This window comes from Leguminivora glycinivorella, chromosome 25 (genome assembly GCF_023078275.1).
Source record: "Leguminivora glycinivorella isolate SPB_JAAS2020 chromosome 25, LegGlyc_1.1, whole genome shotgun sequence".
Taxonomy (NCBI): domain Eukaryota; kingdom Metazoa; phylum Arthropoda; class Insecta; order Lepidoptera; family Tortricidae; genus Leguminivora; species Leguminivora glycinivorella.
Window position 1 is genome coordinate 5,625,068 of NC_062995.1, and position 25,872 is coordinate 5,650,939.

The 25,872-nt window shown below is 41.3% G+C and overlaps 1 protein-coding gene across 3 annotated transcripts in view; it reads left to right on the forward strand.

Annotated features, from left to right (window-relative positions):
• The window catches only part of LOC125239476 (translational regulator orb2), a 119,672-nt gene extending 96,029 nt beyond the window's left edge, over window positions 1–23,643 (forward strand). For all 3 annotated transcript variants that reach the window (XM_048147088.1, XM_048147090.1, XM_048147089.1), the window contains 8 exons: window positions 9,553–9,672; window positions 10,717–10,845; window positions 14,928–15,040; window positions 15,857–16,067; window positions 16,948–17,033; window positions 18,739–18,840; window positions 20,560–20,664; window positions 22,312–23,643. In XM_048147088.1, coding sequence (XP_048003045.1) covers window positions 9,553–9,672; window positions 10,717–10,845; window positions 14,928–15,040; window positions 15,857–16,067; window positions 16,948–17,033; window positions 18,739–18,840; window positions 20,560–20,664; window positions 22,312–22,428 — 983 coding nt within the window. In that variant the 3' untranslated portion in view covers window positions 22,429–23,643. The remainder of the gene's footprint in view (window positions 1–9,552; window positions 9,673–10,716; window positions 10,846–14,927; window positions 15,041–15,856; window positions 16,068–16,947; window positions 17,034–18,738; window positions 18,841–20,559; window positions 20,665–22,311) is intronic.
• Window positions 23,644–25,872: the final 2,229 nt, after the last annotated feature.

The window sequence follows — 25,872 nt, forward strand, 5'->3', positions numbered from 1 at the left end:
TTCGATCAATTCTTAATACCTATTTATTTTCAAAATCAAACTATTCTATTAATTGGATGGTTTAAAAACAGAAAAAGGTTCAATTATTGTTTTTTAATATGAAAACGTTACCCCAACCTACTATCATTACTGCTAATAGATAAAGTGAAGTTATCTGTAAAACCGAACTTAATAATGAGATTTATACCTAGATTTCCTGGTCCCTTTTTTTTGAAATTGAAATTTAGCGCCTCATTCCGAATTTAGCTGCTATCAGTTCCATAGCAATTTACGCCAGAATTCCCTCCACTTCACTAAGAAATATAAGGTATTTTTCTTTTAAGTCCTTAGTTACACGCATACACAAAAATCGGTCTAATTACTACTTATACTTTGAAATCTTAGTCGATCTACTGATTACCTTGGAAAGTAAAACCTATCAAATCGCTGCCGAGCAATTTGAGGCGTTTTGGATTTGAATATTTAAATAAGTTCGCATTTGTACCTCCTCCTTCTTCATTCTTTTAAATTTGATGTCTTGTATATTTTATGTTGGTGGTACAATAAAGAATTTACTTACTTACTTATTTATCACCTCTCCCCTTCAATTGGTACTTTGGTACCAGCCACTCTGCAACTAAGGTCTAAAATGATCCACACCTGGATAGGAAGTGTCTTCGACTAATTGGTCTTCTCTTTTTTGGTTATTCTGTTTTGAACGAGTACCTATATCTTTGCTCATTCCTGTTCGAAGACCCTAACCAGGACGCTTTTGTTTAGAGCCGTTTAGAGTTTTCAACTTTTTATATTAAGTATCTGATCCGGTCCAAGATGGCATCTGGCACGGGCGTAGGCATTTAATGCAAATGACTAGTGACTACAGTGGTAGTATCTCAGCATGGGCAATTATGCCACTGTCTTCCAAGGCGAGAGCCCGAGAAATGCGCAATAATTACCTGTGTACATAAGAATATAGTTAGACAAACCCAAGGAAAGAATATCTATATACTCAGCGACAGTCAGGCGGCACTCAAAGCCTTCACATCGCCCAGAGTTTACTCTAGACTGATATTAAACGGCATCCAAGCTCTTAACAAGCTTGGAAGGCAAAACAAGGTGCAACTGGTATGGGTACCGGGGCACGAAGGCTTCATTGGCAATGAAAATGCTGATGAACTTGCCAAGGCCAGATCTAAAGACAACTGCTTAGGTCCGGAACCTTTTGTGGGCCTGTGATGTGTAAGCATACCTAATTAGATTAAGTAGGCTAGATGCTTTATATATGGAAACTGTATTACTCATAATGATCAGCTTATTCTATCTGTATTCTAATCGACATTACATATTGATGCCTTGGAGAGTCAACATGTGTTTCATTTATTAAACTCTACTACATCCCTACCGAATAGAACATGCACCAATAGCTTCGACCAATACATGGCGACCTTGCCAAAGCGTGTCAGCGTGTTGAGGAACTACGACCACTAAGGCTTCTCTGCAGCATTTCGTCGGTTTGCTATTTTCAAGATGGGGAAAACTGTGTCTAGAGTGGAGAAGGAAGAGGTCATCATAGCTCAGGCCGGTCAGGGCAATAGCGCCAGGACGAGTCAGGACATCAGCCACGCGGATGGGCAATCATACATAACGATGGCTATGGGAGTGATGATCACCGTTATCTTCGTCTATCTCGTCTGGAAAAGGATCCACAAGTGTCTGACGCAGAAGATCGAGCGCCAGGCGGCTGCTATGGTGATGCGCAGGCGTGCGTCCGTCTAAGGTGGCGGGCAGCGGCTGTCGTGGGGATTCCTGGAGCGCTGCGGATCGGCAAAGCAGTGTGAGTGTCCTACCACGAACTAAGTGACAAAGACTTTCATCGGACTACCGGAAAAATCATGTAAGTGTAGTGAAGTGACAAAGACTTTCATCGGCCTGCCGGGAAATCATGTAAGTGTAGTGAATTATTTTCCTATGGACTGTAGACCTTATCGTGTGGCGTTATATTAGCTTAAGGCTCGTTATAGTTATGCCAGATGTTTTAGAATTTTATAAGCGCATTAATTATTTTAAGGAATATTTGCTTAAGCTTGGGCCAGTTAGTAGAAGCGAGAAGTTAGGGCAGGAAAAATTTTCGGAAGCAAAGTCGGTTTATAACGAGTATAATGCCTATTTAGAGATTTATATTTCAAAGGTAGAAAAGGGGGAAGTGCCCCTCGACAATAAGGTACAACAGTATATTGCGGAAGTCGAAAGAGCATATGCTAAAATATTGCAACTGTTCGGGGAATCGCAACAATTAATTAATTCAAACATGGGTTCCAAATCGAATTTCGACTTGAAGACGGCAGTCTCTCTTTTGCCCGTCATGGATGATACTGAAAAGGTTTCTTTGCAATTAATCGACGCCATAGAGTTGTATGGGACAATGATAGTCGAAGCTGACATCCCGGTGTTGATAAATTTCGTTTTGAAAACACGTTTGTCTTACAATGCAAAACTGCGGTTAACAGGTACCTATACCACAGTAGCGAGTTTAATTGCAGATATGAAACTTCATCTGCTAACTCGGAGGTCGGATACCGCTTTGCAGAAACAGTTGCAGACGGCTAGGCAGGCGGGAAAGAGTATAGAGCAGTTCGGTAGAGATTTAGAGGATATTTTTGTCAAGCTGACAATTTCACAAGCCAATGGTGATTCGAGTGCTTACAGTGTTCTAAAACCCCTTAATGAAAGGCAGGCTATTCACAGGTTTACCAGTGGTTTGCGAAATGACCGGTTAAGTACGGTAATATCGGCTCGCAATTACACGTCTCTTAAAGACGCAATACAGGGTGCTAAGGATGAAGAGATTGCGATGACACCAACACCCTCAGAGCAGGTGTTCGCGGTGCGCGGTAGGGGTGCAAGAGCCCAAATAGCTTCGGGTCGTGGAAATGTATATTTCAACAGTAGGGTAGGTGCAGCGAGACACCCGCAGTACGAGTACAGGAAAACCGAAGGACGCGCTTCCTACTTGCCCAGAGGCAGAGGCGGTGGCGCTTTCAGGGGTGGTTTACGCGGCCATGGATATCGTAAGAGCTACGGGCATAATGGTAACGGTTTCGGACCCCGTAAGCCCCATAATAAGCAGTACGTAAACACGGCTCGTGAGTGCAATGACACGAACGAGTCACCAGCCAGATCGTCTGATCTTCAGTTTTTTCGTAACTAACACCTTACCTTATATTATGGCCTTCGGTAACGTGAATTCAGTTCAGCTTCACGTAAATGGAAAGTCGTTGACATGGCTATTGGACACCGGAGCGTCATTGAGTGCAGTCAAATATGGTTCGATAAGACCAACAGCTCCGATGATTCACCCACACACAACAAACGTAAATGGGCTAGGCGGTGTAATTACATCTGTTGGTTACAGCTATCTCGATTTATTTTATGAGACAAATGAATCATTTAGTCACAAATTTCATGTTTTTGAAAATTTACCGGTTGACGCGGACGGGATCCTGGGTCAGGATTTCTTAAAAAAATATAGAGGCAATATAGATTTTGAAACGGACGTTTTGAAATTGAAAAACGGTAACCGCACATCCTTTATACCGGTACGCGTTTACTCTACACATAGCAGTAACGAACAATCATTCATTGAGTTACCTTCGCGAAGTGAAATTTTTGTAAAAGTTCCCATTAATGTCGCGGGAGATTTTGTTGTTTATGCCAGCGAAGTATGCGAGGGTATTTTCATAGCAAATTCTTTGTCTAGAAGTACGGATGGTAATTTGACTGTTAAACTATTGAACACGCGAGAGCAGGTTGTGAGGATTAAGTGTGTTACTCCCGAAATTAGGCGACTGGAGGAATTTGACGTTCTTAATTTTGATGAATGTCCAAATAACGCCGAAAGAGTGAAACTGTTGCTTTCTTTGTTAAAATTGAATTATTTAAATTCGGAAGAAAACGCCAGCATCTCAAGTATTTGCGCTAAGTTTGCCGATATTTTTCACCTACCAGGTGATAAGCTGAATACCATGAACCTTTACGAACAAAAAATCCATTTAAAGCCTAATGAATCTCCAGTTTACAGTAAGCCATACAGATTGCCTCACTCTCAAAAAGCGGAAATTAAAAAACAAATCGATCAAATGTTACGAGATGACATAATCGAAGAGTCCTATTCGGAATGGGCTAGTCCTTTGTTAATAGTACCTAAAAAGCAGATTCCAGCGGGGAAAAGAAATGGAGGGTCGTAATTGACTACAGAAAAGTTAACGAGCGTATAGAGAATGACAAATTTCCATTACCGAATATTACCGAGATATTGGATTCACTGTCTGGTGCAATTTATTTCAGCACCTTGGACCTTAATCAAGGATACTATCAAGTAAAACTCGACCCTAAGAGTAGGCAATACACGGCATTTTTGGCTGATAAGCACTACCAAATGAAGCGCCTCCCAATGGGTCTAAAAACGAGTGCTAGTGCGTTTAGCAGAGCGATGACAGTTGCAATGACGGGTTTGAATTACTTACAATGTATCGTTTACCTTGACGATATTATCGTCATGGGACGAAATCTTCAGGAGCATAGCAAAAATTTAATAGACGTATTTTCGAGGCTGAGGAAAGTCAACTTTAAACTTAACCCACTAAAATGTACGTTTCTAAAAAAGGAAATTTTATATTTAGGCCATTTAGTTACGTCAGATGGAATCAAACCAGATCCAAGCAAAATTTTAGCGATTAAAAATTATCCAACTCCAAAAAATGAAGATGAAGCTAGGAGGTTCGTAGCATTTGCGAACTATTACAGAAAATTTATTCCGAAGTTTGCCGAAATAGCTCAGCCAATAAATAATTTATTTAAAAAAAACGTAGACTTTGTATGGACTAATGAATGTTCAGATGCATTTAATACCCTAAAAACAGCAATGAGTAACCCACCATTGCTACAATATCCTAACTTTTCAGAAGATAACGAGTTTAGAATACACACCGATGCGTCAGGGATAGCGATAGGCTGCGTTTTATCAAACGGAGATGGTTTACCTGTTGCTTACGCCAGTAGACCCCTGAACAAAGCGGAGAAAAATTATCCCACCATTGAGAAAGAGCTTTTAGCTATTTTGTGGGGAATAAAATATTTCAGACCTTATTTATTTGGACGACGTTTCAGAGTAATTACGGATCATAGGCCGTTAGTCTATTTATTTAACATGAAGGATCCCTCCAGCCGCCTAACCAAGTTCAAATTGTATTTACAGGAGTACGATTTTGTGGTAGAGTATTTGAAAGGTAAAGATAATGTGGCTGCAGACGCATTATCAAGGGTTGAGATAACTAGTGAACAGCTGAAAGACATGAGTGAAAGAGTTATGTTCGTAACAACACGTGGGCAAAAGAAGCGAATGGAAGAGAAAGAAAGGCAAAAAAATGCCGGCACTACGGATTTCCAAAACGGTTGGATTGATCACCCAAACGTGGCCGAAATTCTAAAAAAACCTAACAATTCAACACAATTAAGTTTTAATTCAGAAGAGTATCGCAAGTGTGCGAAAATGAATGATTGTATTTATAGCAGAAACAATACGTTTGTATATACACCCTCATTGTCACTTATTAGCGTTGCACCAGTATCCCTATCATGTATGAAACGAGCTTTCTTCATGAGGGAATTGGAAGCTTTCTGCAATATTATAAACATTAACGAAATATGCGTTATTAAAAACAAAGACAATGAAAAGATTATCAAAGAGCTAGCTCAACATATAAAAAATATAAGTAAGTGGTCCGGGCCACGACTATGTATTATAAAGGGTGCAAAAGAAGTAAAGAATAAAGATGACAGGCGAGTCATCATGAATGATTTTCATATCTTACCCACTAGCGGACACGCGGGTATGCGTAGGATGACGAATAATATAAAACGTCACTACTACTGGCCAAGCATGGAAAATGACATAAAAGCTTTTGTAAAAAAATGCGATAAATGCCAAAAGCAAAAATTCCATAAACACATAAAAGAACCGATGTCTATTACTACCACAGCCACATCGGCATGTGAAAAAGTGTATCTAGATCTAGTTGGCCCTTTAACTAAAGATAACAACGGGTATAGTTACATATTGACGATACAGTGCGAGCTCACTAAGTACGTATGGGCTTACCCATTACCCAATAAAGAGACCGAAACGGTCGCGCGAGCATTCGTTGAAGGTTTTATTTTACATTACGGCATCCCGCGCGAGATAGCAACAGACCGAGGTTCTGAATTTATTTCTTCAACTATGCGAAATACGTGTAAATTGTTAAAAATAAATCAGATACAATCCACGGCATATCACCATGAGAGTCTCGGTTCTTTGGAGAACTCTCATAAGGCCCTGGGAGCTTTCCTCAGAATCCAGACGGATAACCAGGCTCACGAATGGAGCAACTGGCTTCAATTCTGGTGCTTCAGTTATAACACGACTATGCATTCTGAAACTAAGTATACTCCCTTCGAATTAGTATTCGGAAAACTTTGTAATTTACCAACTAATATAACTAATAATAATATAGATCCTGTGTATAACTTCGATGATTATCCGATAGCTTTAAGGTATAGATTGCAAAAGGCTCAGGAAGACGCCAGAAATAATTTAATTATGTCAAAGCAGTTAAGAAAAGAAAGATATGATAAAACATGTAATCCAATTAAGTATAAAATAGGCGATTTATTATTAGTGAAAAAAGAAGGACGTGAAAAAATGGACCCAGTGTATTTAGGTCCATACTCTGTTATTGAAGACATGGATGTTAATGTAAAAGTTTCTATAGGAAATAAACAAAATGTAATCCATAAAAATAGAACTATTCCTTATTTTATGTAACGAGTTATGCTAGTAATAAGTTAGTCATAATCATTGACTCATCGGTGCACCAGGTGTGCGTCACATTTCATTATATTATTGTTATCGTAACCTAAGAGAGTAATCACCTCACCATAATTATGAGCGTGTCGTATTATACAATAACACATAAAAGTGATTGACCTGTATTTTTATTGTAGGTTAATTTGAAAGTTTGTTAAACATGATTTTTTTTGTGTAATATTTTTTTTTCTTTTCTAAAAAAAAAAAAAAAAAAAAAAAAAAAAAAATAGGGGGAAGGTGTGATGTGTAAGCATACCTAATTAGATTAAGTAGGCTAGATGCTTTATATATGGAAACTGTATTACTCATAATGATCAGCTTATTCTATCTGTATTCTAATCGACATTACATATTGATGCCTTGGAGAGTCAACATGTGTTTCATTTATTAAACTCTACTACATCCCTACCGAATAGAACATGCACCAATAGCTTCGACCAATACAGGCCTTTTACAAGGAACCATTAAAACGGCTATGAAAGACCAAACAAAGGCTAATCACCAAAAAGAGTGGGATGCCCTGGTAGGTCTGAAGCATTCAAAGCTCTTTATGCGGAGGGTAGACTCTGGATGGAGCAAAAAGTTAGGAAAGCTAGGCAAAAGACAACTCCAAATTATAACAGGGGTGTTCACAGGCCATTACGGGATCAAAGGAATTTTGGTCAAGATGGGACACGCTGACTACACTGATTGTCGCATGTGCGGCGAAGAGAAAGAGACCGTCAGACATCTAATGTGTGAATGTCACGCCATCGCCAGACAAAGAATTAAGAACTCTGGAGCATGCTACCTAGTACCAAAGGACATCAGAGAGCTACCCATGAGCCTCATCATCCGATACGTGGAGATGGTCGAGAAGCTTCTGAATAGCTGAAGGATCTTAGGATCGAAGGGGGTAATTGCACAAAAGATCCCGATGGGTCGAAGTGTATCCGGAAGCGGCCCCCGCAGATTTAAGATGAGTATCCGATCCGATCGAGCGAAGGACCGACTCCTATACATTCTCGAAATCATTCGAGGCGCCATCTTTGATTTTTGCCTTTGACCTCTTTCCTACATCCGATATCGGATCGGATAATATGATAACGCTGTATAGCCCTATAACCATCATCATATCCAATGATGTTGTCTCACGTTCCACTCTACACAAGCCATCCTCTCTACCATCCATTTCCAAGGTAAAGGTGTTGTCAGAAAAACTTCTCCTTATACCTAACACCTAACTAATCACTACTACTGTCTTATATCAACAGCTCACTATCTGATTGCAAGATTCTAGTCATAGAAGTAAATATAGAGAGCTAGGTGTGTTTTAATTTTTACAGTTTGCTGATTTACACTAAAAATAAATAAAATATGTAGGTAAATTTCGCATTATGGCGCTCATCTATCTCAGCCGTTATCAATTCCACGCTTATACGCACCTGGAACATTAATTTTGTTCCATTTAATAAATTATCCGAAATTATCCGAATTATTCGAATATTCGAATAATAAAAATTGTATTATCCGAATTATTCGAATATTAAAAACCCGTCGGATAATGCAAACTCTAGATACAAGTAAATCTCGCCTTAATGGTAACCGACTAAGTGGGACGTTTTACTAAACACTCACATATTGCTTTAAATTAGAAGCTTAAAATTTAAAATGTAATATTTTTTATATGTACTACTTTACCATCTAACAGGCAAGCAGAGATAGGTTTAAATAATGTTACCTATACTGAAATACATCAACTTAACGTATAATAGAAACCGGCGCGAAATTTCAATTGACTATTGGAAAGAGCAGTTCGCACCAACTTTTTATATTAACCGGTTGTTTCTACTGAAAAAGATATAAATGATATAACTATCATATGTATTATTCAGTAAATTCATGTAGATAAGTGAACTTTATCTTGACAACTGTGAACATTGTTTAGCCGTCTTTACACTGGAATGATACGCCCCCTCTTCCACGTCACGTCTTTGTCATGCCGTGGTGACGATTAACATGCGAGGTCAAGTTAAAATCTATACCTAAGCGTGCGAATTTTGACATACCTATTGTCTGTGGTACATATGCTTTTTTTAAGCGAACCGCTGAGGACTTGTGAGCTCATAACTCTAAACGGTCGACTTGAAAAAAAAAGCAATTGATGGAGAGAGGTGTACAGTCGACCAAAAATGTGGTTTACCACCCTACGGTTGAGGTTCGTTTGAACGTCATGAGACAACAAGGTAGATTTCCGCTTGCAATAATGTCAATGACAATTGCTCTGTCTATAATATGATATTTACCTACGTCATGCCATGTGTCAAGTCAACCTTGCGATCGTTAGAGCTCTGCACAGAAACTTTTGTCAAAACTGGTGGACCACTTTCTCGGCCCACTGTACCTTAGATATTCGGTCAAGTCACGTTTTACTTTAGTTATTTAGCCTAGCTACTTGTATACTACAGAAAAATGTCAAAAATGTTCTGTTGGTAGCTATATAAGGCGAAGCGTTTCTTTTAAGAGCTAACAGTACCTATTCTAATACGAATGCGTTTATTTTCACACAAATCTCAAATACTTGCAAATAGATAGAACTAAAATAAAATAATTAAATATTAATTATAACTAAGAGACAAAGGATATCACCCTATAGAACCAATAATAATGTAACATTTCCATTGTTGCAGGCAAGTCGCCGTTTTTCCCCGGCGTGGAGGAGGCGGCGCTGGCGAGCGGCGGGGCCGCGGGCTCGCCCTCTGTGCCCTCCGACCAGGCGCAGGATGTTGTGTCGCGACTCAGCGCTGCCGGTAAGTTTCTAACCTAACCCTTATGGTTACTAGCGAGCTTAGGCGCAGGACTTCGAGTGTCTATAACCTAACTCTACTGGTCACCACAGCGAGTGTAAGCGCTTCTAGTTGCCCTTTTTCCCTGGCTTGGAGGAGGCGGCGCTGGCGAGCGGCGGGGCCGCGGGCTCCGACCAGGCGCAGGATATCGTGTCGCGACTCAGCGCTGCCGGTAAGTTTCTAACCTAACTTAAATCTAGACTATAACGAGTAAACGAGTACGGGAGGCGCTGCCTCTTGGACCTGCGACCATGCGCAAGATGTCTCGCGACTCAACGCAGCCGGTTAGTGTGTGACCTAACCCTAGCCATTGTAAAGAGGCGTTCTGTGCCTTCTACCTCTAAGACACCGCTTCGAGTGCAGGCCCCGTAGCCGAATGGCATTTCTCTGACGCGAAACGAAAACGAAACGTAGTCTGGCTCGTCGCGCCAATACGCAAGAGCGATAGAGATAGATATCTACTAGCGTGTCGTTTCGTGAGCGTTTCGTGAGCGTTTGTGCCATTCGGATACGCACCCTGGACCTCATGTCGTGATACTCGTGATTCGGTGCAGCTGGTGAGTTTGCAACTGAACCTTAGTCATCTCAGCTAGTGCATGCCTTTCGACTCTTAGGCTTAGTGTCGTGTCGAGACTCAACACCCCAGGTGCCGTAGCCGAATGGCATTTCTGCGATGCGAAACGAAAACGAAACGCTGCGAAAGGTAGTCTTCGCCGCGAAAGGTAGTCGCGCCAATCCGCAAGAGCGATAGAAATAGATATCTACCAGCGTTTCGTTTCGTGAGCGTTTCGAGAGCGTTTGTGCCATTCGGCTATGTACCCTGGTGAGTGTATAACCCTACCTATAACCTAACTCTAATAGTCAATTAGTCACCACAGAAAGCGTTTCACCACGTGCCGTAGCTTGCCTGTCAATGCTTTTCATCCAGGCGTAGTCGCCGGTGAGTGGGTTTAGTCCTACCAAGTGAATATTTTTCCATATTATTTATGGGTGACCTGTTTGTTCCAGGTCTCTCGATGTGCGTGTCGGCGCTGGGGTCGCCGGCGCGCTCGTCGCCCGTCTCGGCGGGCTCGGAGCACGGCGAGCGCTTCAGCCGCAAGGTGTTCGTGGGCGGCCTGCCGCCTGACATCGACGAGGGTAAATATCCTGCTATCCTTACTACCTTTCTTACTACCTTTTCCAATATCAATGTCAGACTGGCAAATTCATACTGTGAAGAGGTTGGTGTTGCCAGCCTTTTGATCGCCAAAAATGTTGACTGCCGCACGTGGGTACAGCGCGACATCAACCTTCGTGCTCGCTGCCGAGGTATTTCCGATGAAATACAGCATGGGATTCTTCAAAAAAGGAGTGTACCTAAAAGTTTTTAATACACACCCATTGAGTTGCAGGCATCCATAGGTTACGGTGACCGCTTTCCATCAGGCGGACCGACCGAGCGACCTGTTTGCCACCGACGTGGTATAAAAAAACTGACTGGTAGGTTTGCGATGACGCTCCTCGCACGGGAGGCGTGGCGTTCCAAAGAAATTTTGAGATTTTTTTTAAACTATTTTTCAATAACGTACCTAATATCCCATTAGTAATTTTATAACAAACGTTATTCATGATTGGTGAAAACTGCTTTCTTATAGGAAGTTTTGAGAAATTACTGTTATGAGAGGATTTTCAGAAGGTCGATGAATTAATCGGCTGTGTAGGTTTTAAATCAGTTTATTTTAATCCGAGCAAGTATTTAAATAGGTTGTTACCTATTTAAATTAGAATGTTAACCTGGGTAATAAGGGCTAATGAGGCCTAAAATCCGTCAAACAGCTTATATCGCGCTAATGAACTAAACATGCGCAGAAATTTGAAAATAATTCAAACAGTACAAAACATCCCTCGCGAACCCTTGAATCGATACCCTTTACCCTAGGAGACAATTTTGACACTCGCATTGTAATGTCAGCATTGTACGGCGCGGCATTGTGCCATTGTGACGAATGGGGTCAGTCCAGCGCTGGGCGCAATCGATTGCGGGGAAAGCAGGAAACTGGGTTGGTAGACTCTAGTCTTATGAGTCGAGACTGATTTCGAATAAGTAGGTACTTAAACTTTGCCTACCACATGCGCGAGAATAAAATGTGCCCCGGTTTTAGAATATCCAAAGTTCGAAAATGTGACTTGCCTTCAATCGTTTTTCCTGAAAAGCTCAGCCCTGAAAAAGGTTAAACGTAAAGCCAAACCACAAATATATGACTATTGTCAGGAGGGCGCTGTTAGTCTGATGTATGAGGTGACAGTTCAGTTTACTTACTTACTACGATGGCTCATCGACCCGAAGTGGATCTTGGCCTCCGACACTATATTCCGCCATTCGCTCCTATCCTGTGCGATCTGACGCCGTGTCTTGCGTGGGCGACGGTCGCGCGACCGTCGCCGTCGCGTCTCATCGCATCGTCTACTTCCATATCGATAAGGTTTGATTTCGTATGCGACTTAGGGTTGTAAATAGAAAAAAAACCAAATGTTTTTTTTTCAGAATTATGAAAAAAAACATGAAAAAAACCGAGCACCTTGGTTTTTTTTCTAAATATGGTTTTTTTTCAGATGAACAAATAATACGACAATAACGGTTTTTCGTGAGTTGTAACGTGTTTCAATAACAATAACGTACATTTTAATTCAGTATACAAACGTTTATTGGGGAATCCCCGATGCGGCGTGCAGCGTGGAGAGGCGGTGGTGTTGCCAACAGTAAATAGTGATAACTACAAACTACAGATTTCGTAAATGTTACTTTTATAAGACCAGAAATTAAAGTTATTTGATTAAATTCGTTTAATAGTTAACATTAAGTCTAAAAAACCGTATAAAAGTATTAACTACTTTGCAAATTTTGAGATTTCGTACTTTAGAAAAAAAACATACTCCAGAAAAAAAATTGTTTTTTTTCACGGTTTTTTTTCATGTTTTTTTTCAAGCCAGAAAAAAAACCGTTTTTTTACAACCCTAGTCGCGTCGCCGTCGCGTGACCATCGCGCGACAGTCGACTACGCAAGCCACGGCGTGATGCCACTCAGTCACTTGAAGGTCACACAGGTCTTTCTGGACCTCATCAGTTCAGTTTAATATGAAGAAAATAGTTCTAATCAATCATAAATCATAAATCATAAATCAATCATTTATTCGTGATAAACAACATACAACACATATAAAACAATAAAAGCACATTCAAAAGTTAAAAGAAAAAATAATAATTAAAAAACAAAGAAAAATAAAACACATTCATATAATTGTTTACCACGAAATGATCCCGCCTCAGCGTAATGCTAACCACAGGTATTCCACAACATGGCACGTAGCCATATACTTCTGGTCGAGGTTTATGTAGCGTAGACTAGAGTAATCCTAGTTCAAAGGTTCTGTTAGTAATGTCACATGTGCAAGTAATGTCATGTTTTTACTGACTCGACAAGGCTTAATGTTTTTGCTCGATTCGGACAAGATTATTTAACGTACATTTTGGAAGAATGCCTTAATATTTACAAACTTGTAATATAACAATTGCCTTGTTAGTAAGTTACTTTGGGTCAAAACGTAGAAGCTAAATTTGACCCACTTCCCGGTTTCCGATTGATCTGAAATTTTGCACACATATGTAAATCACGTGACAATGCAATATTATGGTATCATGGAGCTGATCTGACGATGGAGCAGAAAGGTGGTCATAGGAACTCTATTATGAAACGTCGTATCCCCATCGAGTAAGGGGTTTTTAGAAACGCCTTGGATAGCAGTAGATGACTGTTGAAAGAAAGATACAGTCGGCGATAAAAGCTTGTTCTAAATGAAATTTTTGCAAAACATTTACATCGTTAATAAAAACCAATGTTACAGCCCGAAATAAGTTGATTCGACGAGTAGTGCTAATTTTTGCCGAGAATCGAAAGTGGGTCAAGGGTCAAGTCTGATAAGTGAGGCTGTATTTATCTGATAACACAATTGTTAACACTGTGCTACTTTTAACAGTATAGATCTATGTTTTAACAAGCTATAGGTACACTGAGAGAAATTTGCATTGTGAATTTAACAAGTTCGACTTGTTGCGGTTTATCCGTTTGAATCAGCCAAACGTATGTTTAAAACAATGTGTCAGTTTGTTTTTATAAAATCGACTTGTTGATTCAAATATATTGCTGATTCAAATGACAAGTAGCTTGTTGTTTGAACCAAAGAGCACAACAAAATAAATATTTAAGACACAAATGATGAAAACTATGGAAAATCATACTGATCCTTTTCTTGCTTTTTCTTGACGACATAAGTATGCAAAATTAAAAAATAAAAGGCATAGGCCTAGTTAATTCAAGTGATACTGTAGGCAAATGCTTCATGTAAATGTGTAAACACAGCTGCAAGTTACACTACCTATCTACTACCTATAGATTCCTCCTAGCTATGATTTGTTTGCACCGCGTTGCTAAGCAACCATCCTGCATAACTGTGGCCGAATCTTGGGGTACTAATGGTGTAGTAAGTAATAGGGTAAAACGCCCGTCATTAATTGCTTCCCAAAATAACAATCACGACACCCGGCCTTTTGAGGTTGTCTATAATGTCTATCGATATCATTAAATGCGTCAATTATAGACGCATAGGTACCAGTGGCGTAGCGTCGATACAACTCAATTCCCAACGGGTTCCCTAAAATTCTGCAGTATCTGTAGAAGTCCACACAAAACAGATCCCGAAAACCCCTCCGGCTTTACCAACGAAAATTTTCACGCCCCGGCACTGATGAGTACTAATAGGTATATTATTATTTAGTTAATAAACCTCTATATTATACAATTCATATAGCGTTATCGCTACACGTAAGCGCAGAGTCAAGCCTGGCGTGAACTTAGGCGGAATCGAACCGCGTCGAATCGAGTTCTCATCTCATACATTTGAATGCGACTCGACGCGTCACTAACGCACCTATGCAGTTTCATAAGAAATGCAGAAAGCGAATTTAATGAAGGCCGGACTCGGCGAGCCTATTAATGGCCGCCAGGCTTAATTATAGGTAGATATTGTTTCAGTTAGTCTTGATATTAGTACAGTGCATGCAGTACCTACCTACTCTCAAGTAACTAGACGAGAAAGTCTAGAAGAGAAGTCTTTCTTTTTTGAAAAATTGCTATCATAATGATATCTAGCACATGTTTTAACTCGCCATCTTCGTTTTTCAGATGAGATCACCTCCTCTTTCCGGCGGTTCGGACCTCTGGTGGTGGACTGGCCCCACAAGGCCGAGAGCAAGAGCTACTTCCCACCCAAGGGCTACGCGTTCCTACTGTTCCAGGTTGGTTTTTAATTTTTAATATGTATGTAGCTCCGATGAAGAATAGGGCCTGTAGCGGCTGTAGCCAAAAGTACAAACGTTAAGGCTCCACACTAGAATAAGAATAGTTTATTGCCATATACATAAACATACAGTTTACAGATAAAATACATGCAATTATTAAAAACTATTACCAATAAGTAAGTTATACAGAACAATATTGAGTAGAAGAATAAATAGTTTGTACTGGGCGAAGGGTTTCAGTCTCGGCGTGTGCGTTGCAGCTATATAGCGTTGTCCCGGCCAAGATGGCCGTCGCTGGCTTTCAGAGCCATCCCTTTGTTCACTAATACGCGAGAGCAATAGAGAGAGAACTATAAGCCACAATGCCACGAAGCGTCAACGTTGTAATCTTGGCGACAGACGACCTATAAAGGATGCCGCTATATCTTGAGCCAAACTGTACATGTTCTTACTTAGGTACTATTAGAGTGTTTCCCTTTACCAAACGAGAGTGATTACTCACACAAAATAGTAAAAAAGAGTCTTCATACTTGAAGGTCACATGCATGAACGCAACTTATGCTAGCACGTTAAGAGTTAGGGAACGTACCCAAACTACATATGTACCTACTCGGTAGGTACGTTAAGGGGGTAGTTAAAATATCACGCTTGGTTAAAATATCGTATCGGCCAAAATACCATCTCGGAGTATATACCTACTGTCACCGAAGGAAGGAGGGGATCGAAAACACTCGCTCACAAAAACCGGGGCTAACACGTAACAGCTTTAATATAAGATTAGATTCCTTCAAAATTCCTATTAATCTGTTCCAGGACGAAAGCTCTGTCGCAGCGCTGATGGAGGCTTGCATCACAGACGACGACAAGCTGTACCTCTGCGTGTCATCGCCCACCATCCGCGACAAGCCGGTCCAGATCCGCCCCTGGCGACTAGCTGACGCCGACTTCGTACTTGACGCCTCCATGCCACTGGACCCTAGGAAGACAGTGTTCGTTGGAGGCGTTCCTCGCCCGCTTAAAGCTGGTAAGTCACATCTTAGTCTTGGATCACAAGGTACCTCTGAGAATCATCACCTACCATTTGTGACAAGCCGGTCCAGATCCGCCCCTGGCGACTGGCTGATGCCGACTTTGTTCTTGACACTTCCATGCCACTGGACCCTAGGAAGACAGTGTTCGTTGGAGGCGTTCCTCGCCCGCTTAAAGCCGGTAAATCACATCTTTGTTTTTGGATCACAAGGTACCTCTGGGAGTCCTCATCCACCATTTGTGACAAGCCGGAACAGATCCGCCCCTGGCGACTGGCTGATACCGACTTTGTCCTTGACGCCTCCATGCCACTGGACCCTAGGAAGACAGTGTTCGTTGGAGGCGTTCCTCGCCCGCTTAAAGCCGGTAAGTCACATCTTAGTCTTGGATCACAAGGTGTACCTCTGAGAGTCCTCATCCACCATTTGTGACAAACCGGTCCAGATCCGCCCCTGGCGACTGGCTGATGCCGACTTTGTTCTTGACACTTCCATGCTACTGGACTCTGGGAAGACATTCTTCGTTGGAGGCGTTCCTCGCCCGCTTAAAGCCGGTAAGACTCATTTTTGGTATAAGCTTTGGGTCACACGATGTATGTGTATCATCGCTCACTCTCCAGATCAATTGAGCCACATCTGTTCGCGTAAGAATTGAAAAAGAAAACCCTTAGACGGGCTTTGTTGGCTCGCGAGAAATGCTTACCTAATTGTTCAGGATCTTAGTCTCTTCTCTCAAAGTAATGTTTTGAGGTTGCACCTTACCTAAGTTTCTAGTTCTCTCAAAAAAAAGGTTGAAACGTGTAAGAGTAATTGACCAATCTACGCCGATTCGGTCTTAGATGACTGACCTATTAAGAATGTACTTGTTTGTTGCAGCCGAACTGGCGATGATCATGGACCGGCTGTACGGAGGCGTGTGCTACGCCGGCATCGACACCGACCCCGAACTCAAATACCCCAAGGTACGTCCACTATACAGACCATTAGGGTGCCTTTCCACGAGAGTTGTGCTACGCTACGTTGCTATAGGTGCGTCTGATATCCACCAATCAGCGTAGTCGAACCCGTTCCCACTAGCGCTATGCTTTATGGAACAATGAACATGATTGGTGGATATCGAACACATTCACGTAGCGCATCACTGGTGGAAAGGTACCCCTTAGTCCGTTTTCACATTATCCGATCCGATATTGGATGTCGGAAGGATTTTAATAGAAAAAATCCAAGATGGCGTCTGTAATGTATGGGATATTGGACTTATAATGACCGGGATATAGACCGTGATTACCATTTTGATTTTTGTCGAGCTCCCGATATTTCGACGCAGTTGCATACATCATGATCACGGAAAAACTCTCTCGGAAAAACTCGGAAAAAAAGGTAATCACGGTCTATATCCCGGTCAATATAAGTCTAATGAAAATAACCGTGAATCATTCAAAACTCTTATTATGGGATATTGGTCGGATAATGTGAAAACGCACTTCGGAGTCAAATAGTTTAGCGGCAGAATGTAGAGAACCAGAAGCATTTCGTTTTATTTTTGACAAAAACACTTTCTCTGTCAAATCTTCGGTCTTTTTACAGTCCGCGTGACACTAAAACCAGCCTTAATATCCTTCAAGAAAAGATATATAGGATGAAAGGCCTCTACTTCCCACTCCACTGGTGTTGCAGGTGTCCACTGGTGGCGCTTACCACCAGGGGCCTATTTGCATAACATTTTACAACTTGTATTACAAGTGGAACTCTCTTTCTTACAAAAGGAATTGGATGGGAACTACCACTTGTAAGTAAGTATGAGTTGTAAAAGGAATTGGGCGGGGCATGTTGCCAGGCAGAGTGATGGCAGGTGGACCAAAATGGTGACAGAATGGTGACCGCTATCGGATGTAAGAAACGCCTGGCATCCGTTGGGTGGACGACATTCGAAAAACTGCGGGGCACTTCTGGATGAGATTAGCCCAGGACCGGGATAAGTGGCGTACACGAAGGGAGGCCTATGCTCAGCAGTGGACGATTAATGGCTGAAATGATGATGATGATGATGGTGATGAGTTGTAAATTGTTATGCAATAGGCCCCCAGGGTTTTGGTGTGCTCGTTTGACCCGTATGTGATAAAAACCGGCCAAAAGCGTGTCGGGCCCCGCTCAGTGTAGGGTTCCGTAGTTTTCCGAAGTTTTCTCCAAAACTACTGAACCTATCAAGTTCAAAATAATTTTCCTAGAAAGTCTTTAAAAAGTTCTACTTTTGTGATTTTTTTCATATTTTTTAAACATATGGTTCAAAAGTTAGAGGGGGGGGGCGCAGTTTTTTTTCCTTTAGGAGCGATTATTTCCGAAAAGATTAATATTATCTAAAAACGATCTTAGTAAACCCTTATTCATTTTTAAATACCTATCCAACAATATATGACACGTTGGGGTTGGAATTATAAAAAAAATCAGTCCCCACTTTACATGTAGGGGGAGTACCCTAATAAAACATTTTTTTCCATTTTTTTATTTTTACATATTGGTACCAAATTTTAGTTTTCTAGTGCTAACGAACGGTTACTGAGATTATCTGCGGACGGACGGACGGACGGACAGACAGACATGGCGAAACTATAAGGGTTCCTAGTTGACTACAGAACCCTAAAAACGCATGTGTTTTTGTTGTTGCAGGGCGCGGGGCGCGTGGCGTTCTCCAACCAGCAGTCCTACATCGCGGCCATCTCTGCGCGCTTCGTGCAACTGCAGCATGGCGACATTGACAAGCGAGTCGAGGTGTGTTCCCCACTCTTTATCACATAATATATAATAGTACAAGTACAGAAGGCTCACTCCTTTGATGTTCACAAAATGCCGCCATTCTAAATTCTTACCTACATTAACAAACGGACCGCGAGCAGCCGACATTGAATTTTATTGCGCCGCGCGAAGGTCGTCACCACTGAATGGGCCGCGAACTCGCGGCCCCCGGCATGTACTTGTAGCGTGGCTATAGAATCGCGGAGTGAGCCGCCCCTGTCTTTATTTAAATGCTGTTGATGAGTATGGGTAGGGAGTCTGTATGAACGGTATACTCTTGGGTCGTTTCGTTCGTTTTTCGTCACGTTCCTAAATTTGTCCGATTCTGCTTTTCGTCAGCCATTCTTCAATCGTCAGCATAGTCTCCAGTCATTATCGCCACCATTAGTCTCCAGTCATTATTGACCATAATGAGTTGTTGGCCTAGCTTTTTCTTATTTCGACTCAATCGTTTTTCGTCATTTCGTATTTGGTCATATTCTAAGTTGGTACCGACCTAAGACTGCGAAGAAATACGAAAAACATAGATTGAACAGCGAATATGCCGAAAAAAGATAATGACGAGTGAAGAACGAGACCGATTAAGATAAACGCGGGCACCAAATCTGTTGAAGTCCTACGTAAATTGCTCTTCTAGTGTCCTTGTTCGAAAATTGAGCAAGACTATTCTGATCTTCAGTCACCCTAAGGCACTGGTACCACCGCGAGCTAGTAAGCTACGAGTTATCAGCTATAAAAACGAACAAAAGATAAGCACTCCCGTACAAATAGAAAAGACACGGCGATATTGATAGTTCACCGCTGGGCGAGTAACTATAAACATCGTTCTTATCTTTTGTTCGTTTTTGTAACCGATAGCTCATATCATAGTTTACTAGCTCGCGGTGGGACCAGTGCCTAACGGCACTTGGAAACTAACGCGGCCAATCGATCACATCTAAAACATTTGGTACACTTTATTGTATGTAATAATTCACTGTAAATGCTGGGAGATCGGGGGCCACTTCTCGAAGCTACAAGTTACAATTTGCAAGCGGTAATAGTCAATGTCTAATATGACAAGTTGGAAAGATCCTTCCGCTTGTACAGTCAGCAGCAGAAGTAACGTAGCGGGCAAGGTGTTCAAAATGAACTTGACACGATCTTATTTTTAAGACAATAAGAGCGTGTTAGGATCATTGTGAACACCTTGCCTGCTACTGAACTTCTGCTGCTGACTGTAACTTGTAACTTTCAATTTTGAGAAATGGGCCCCTGGGGCCCGTTTCTCGAAAGGTACAAGCCTTGTATTACAAGTGTGTTTCCTGACAACCCATACGATTTGACAGTTCGCGCACTTGTAATACAAGGCTTGTACCTTTCGAGAAACGGGCCCCTGGTTGTTTACCCTGCTGAACCAATCACAGGACCATTTTAAGGAATAGGGAACTTGACTGTAGTTAAAAGAAAATATATTATACCATTCACGAAATAAAAACACGGACAGAAGTTATTTTTTAATCCGATTTCTATTTTATAAGTCAGGTAGAAATATATAAAGTAACTGAGTTGACCGTGACGTCACTCCATTCGATTTCATATAAATTCCATATTAGCAAGTCGTTCAAATTCGTTTTGACAGTTCTTAAAAAGAAGCTGATTTGACTAGCATGCAAGTAGCCTATTGTCACTAGTAATGTGTCGTTCTGTGTCCAGGTGAAGCCGTACGTGCTGGATGATCAGATGTGTGATGAGTGCGCCGGCGCGCGCTGCGGCTCTAAGTTCGCGCCATTCTTCTGCGCCAACGTCACCTGTCTCCAGGTAACTACTCACAGAACCATGGTAATCATGCAGTAGTTACAGACACAGCTCCTAAGGCACTGGTTCCACCGCGAGCTAGTAAGCTATAGCTATCGACTATAAAAACGAACAAAAGATAAGCACTTCCGTGCGAATAAAAGAGACACGGCGATTTTGATAGCTCACCGCTGGGCGAGTAACTATAAACATCGCCGTGTCTCTTTTATTTGCTCGGAAGCGACTTTCTTTTGTTCGTTTTTATAGCCGATAGCTCATAGCTTACTAGCTCGCGGTGGGACCAGTGCCTATGAGTGGGTAATCCGGTTTAAGCAGCGGAAGCCTCAGCTGTCTCCAGATGTACACCACATACTAATATAATAATGGACACAAGGATGCAGCTACGGTTCCGTGAAGATATGAGCAGAGGGGCTCTGCTGCGCCAACTTCACCTGTTTTCAGGTATAACACTACATATGACCACACATACACTAATAGACAAATAGGTACAGGCACAGTTCCGAGGTGTGGGCTAAGGGGGTTCAGGTTGCTGCGCCATGTCACTTGTCTCCAGCCGGCGTATCATGCTGCCAATTTTATCACTTATCCACGTGGATAAAGCATCCGTCACGCTTTAGCAAGTATGTCAGTGTGAGAGTGACAGATGTCTTATCCACGTGTGATAAAATTGGCAGCATGATACGCCGGCAGGTATTCACACCACAGACTAGGTAAAGGCACAATTCAGAGATGTGGGTTATAAAAGGTGTTAGGGAATCAACTGTGCCAATATCATATGCAGCTAACACTACTGCCCTAGAAGCTTGTAGTTGTCTGGAGTTGGAGCTTGACGTGCTGATGACCAGAATATCGTCACTACTTTTAAAAAAACTTGTATCTTCGTCTGTCAATGAAAAGAAAATTGTAGTAAGTATGTATGGAATGCATATAGACTTACTGCGTTTTAACTTTGAGGAACAGCGTGAGATACGAGATTTTTTAAAAGTAGTGACGATATGTGCGACTAGTGCTCCAAGTTTACAACCTTCTGCGGCAATCTCGCCTGTCTCCAGGTAACTATACTACTTACAGAACCATGCTAAGTCGAGCCAACGTCCCTTGTCTCCAAATAACAATATGTCACGGGCACGGGACTCACGGGACCGTGAAGTCATTTACTGCACATTTAGAACGAAACCGACCTAACACAAATCGCTACTGAGTCAGGTCGGTTTCGTTTTAAAGGTGCGACGTATACACCGTGTTTTTTTTTTGTTTTCCGTTAAATTCTGCATTCTATTTATTATCGGGAACCACCATTTTGGTTAAATTCTCAAAAAAATTTTTTTCATCATTTTCATACATAATAAAGAAATTTATTAGTGTGAGAGACCCTTACGAATAACATTCAAGTTACTGTCAAGTGATTGACTGCATATGTCAAAACAAATAACACTATAGGAATTGGTAAAGGCTGTCACACCGTGTTCAGTAATTATGTTTATTTTTTTTAATAATTCGATAACCGTAAGAGTTAAGACGCTAGTTTCTTAGAGAAATTAATTGGATTTGATCTAAAGAACCTTCCCTTAAAGTAAACGGAATTCAATAAAAACAGGGTGTATAATGATCGACGTGGATTGTTTCTCAATGGGTATTGTAACATTCCAGTACTACTGCGAGCACTGCTGGGCCACCATCCACTCGCGGCCGGGGCGCGAGTTCCACAAGCCGCTCGTCAAGGAGGGCGCCGACCGCCCGCGCGCCGTGCCCTTCCGCTGGTGTTAGTGCTGTCCCGCTCGCACCGTCCGCCCTCCCGCTCGCACCGCACCGTCCGCGCGGCGATGCCACAGTAACCAGTAGTGCTCGAGTAACCACCGTTCTAGTGGTGAGGTAACCACTAGTCTAGTAGTCGAGTAAACACTAGTCTAGTGGTCGAGTAACCACTAGTTTAGTAGTCGAGTAACCACTAGTCTAGTGGTGAGGTAACCACTACTGCGGGCCTATGGTGCTTGCTATATTATCACTTATCTACGTTGATAAAGCATCCGTCATCTGGCAAGTACGTCAATGTGAGAGTGACAGGTGTCTTATCCACGTTGATAAGTGGTAAAATTGCAAGCATAATCGCCCTCTTGGTGAAGAACCGTTGAAAATGACATGTATTGTACATGTCGTTGTATGACGATGTATTTTTCATGTCAAACGATGTCATGAAAAATACATGTATTTTTCATATCATTTTCTACGCTATGGTGAAGTAACCACTAGTGGTAAACCATCACTAGCGTACTACAGTAATTAGGCAATTAGTAAGGTAACCACTAGTTACCACTTATGGCAAAGTTATTTCACCACTAGTGATGTGAAGTAACCACTAGTGGTAACCCCGCCAGTAATGAAATAACCGCTAAACCTCTGTATTTGAAGTAACCAATCGTAACATATCTAAGACGGTCATGATGTTAAACGGTTACAGTTATAGAAGGTCACATTAGATGCAATAACCACTTGTAATACTTCACTAAAACGTAATAAAGTTAAATTTTACATTATAGGACAATTGTTTGCCTAATCACTAATGTATCTCAACAGTTTTCGTAACCACAATCGTAAAGAAAGTGTTATAAATATTAAATATCAGTTAAAACCATTTGCAAAATTCATCCTATGATATAAATGTAGAGAAATTTTTAAAACTATTTAAATGAACGATTTTGGTTACGGCAAAACGTTAACACTAGTGGTTACTTTAACAATAAAGATATTGGCACCAGTGGTTACATTAACACTAATGGTTACAACACTAGTGGTTACGCTCTCGCGCCACGTGCTCTGCGCACTTTACACTCGAAATGTGACCAAAAATATGGCTGTTAACATCTCGAATAGGCCAAAGGCCGAACAAGACGTAGTTCATAAGCCCAACCCAAACCACATCGGAGGTAAGGCACTGGTCCCATTGCGAGCTAGTAAACTTTGAGCTATCGGCTATAAAAACGAACAAAAGATAATCACTCCCGTGTAAATAAAAGAGACACGGCGATGTTCATAGTTACTCGCCCAGCGGTGAGCTATTAATATCGCCGTGTCTCTTTTATTTGCACGGGAGTGCTTATCTTTTGTTCGTTTTTATAGCCGATAGCTCATAGCTTACTAGCTCGCGGTGGGACCAGTGCCTATAGCATGGAAAACGCTTCGTCCGAATGATTTCTGTATAAACTTTAAACTTTTTTCGTCAAAATTCTTTTCAATAGTAAATTTTTAAGAACATTATTCGGAGAAGACGTTAAGATATCTTTTAAGCTGGCACTGAATACGACATAACACTAAAAAGCAACTTTATCCAACGTTTAATATTAAGCAGATAGGATCAAGTAAGAAACACTTGCTGAATTTTCTTCAATGGCCGCCTTCAGTGGCACTGAAGAAAATTAACGAACGATTTTCGATTTAAGCAAAGATGTGTATCCATAACTTAGATAGTTGTCCGTTTGTCGTTTGTGGGTAAGCTCTACTTGGCGCGACTAGCGCCTTATCCTAAGATTAATGTAAGACATAAGTGGAATGTCTGATTTCTCAAGATAATTGTACCTGTGTAGCTAGAAACAATTTCCTAAGAGTTTCCTCGTTTAGATTGTCGACTTGGATATTGTTGCTATTTTTTCACTTCGGCGTCCCGTTCTTACGGTTAGACAAATTATTTACTGAACTTGATCAGTTTAGTGCCGACGACGGTAGAGGGCGTTGATCCGACAGCGCCACAGACTATAGCAGCCAGTGTTGCCAACCTTTCGGGATTTTTTGATTGACAATTAGACACGCCACAGACAGTCTTAAAAATTCATAATCTTAGAAAAGATTTGTATCAGGGAGACTAGAGATAATTTGTATGCAAACTGACACTGACAGATCTGTCAGTGTCAGTTTGAACTGTCAGTTTGCATACAAATCTTTTTTAAGATTATGAATTTTTCAGACTGTCTGTTGCCGGCCTTAATAATCTCTCTTGTCTTAGGGAGGAGATAGAGAATCAGTCTTTACCGGTTGCTAAGAGTTTGTGCGTTGTCTTCGGGGTTTCGTTAGTCACTTCGTTTCACTGGGAGGCGGTAGGGACTGGTTTTTAGTACAAACGAAAAATAAATACGTTACCAATTTTGGCTGTAGTCTTGCTCGACGCGAGTATATCTCTTTTCTTATATTTTAGCGTTAAAAAAGTATGATAATAAAAATATTTTTTGGATTCGCCGGGATAGTGCAATAGACCGTAGTTTAGTATACTATAAAAATATATTAACCAATTATTAAACTAGTGTAAATATGCGGTGGTTCACGTTTTTACCCTTTGCTTGTCACTCGCGTTTGTTTGAGGTTATCGTTGTTTGATGAGTTTCGGAATCGGAGGGCTCAGTGTGTACTTAACGCGGCGACGGATACTGCGGCGGCTGACGGCGTATCCCGACGACCACGGACGCATATAGACTGTAGAAAAAGACTTGCGCGAATTTTTTGAACAATTTTTTTCGTTTGGAAGCGGTTTTTTCGTGTCGTGTTTTTTCTAAATTTTAAAAGGTGAGGCTATGAAGTGCCTTGGTGTGTGTGCCCGCCGGTGTGTTCACTCCACGGGCGTTCGTTGGGTTCGTCTGGTCTTGAGCGTTTGATGCACTTTAAATTATTGTTTGGCACGCGTCTGGGTTTCTCTAAAACTACCATTTATGGCAGCTGGTAACACTGACGCGCGTAGTAGAAATATTCTACCATTTTTGACAGCTGTCAAGCGCGACGGCAGCGCCCGGGATCACCGCCATCCCATTACTTTTAAAATATATAGTAAATAATCAATTCTCTAAAAGTTAAGTAGGTACAATTCGTATTGTTAGTAGATGCATTTTAGTAAAATTATTTGCCATAATACAAGTCGCATTGTGGGACTTTTTATATTCATATTATATTATCGCGAGCCGCTCTGTGGCCCCTGTAAAATTTAGGACAAAATATTTGAAATATGAAATAATATATATTTTCTTAGTCTTTAGAAAACTTAGCTATATATTGATATATATTTGGCGATATAAAAAGTCGTATGAAGCGGATGCACACAGCGTGTGTTAGTAGAAATAAATATTGCAATATCGAGTGGGGAGTTGTCGAGTTCCTCACGGGACGGACTCCCCTTACGTTTTTCACTCCGCACCTAAGTTACTTCATTCTGAATCCTTCACCAGACAAATT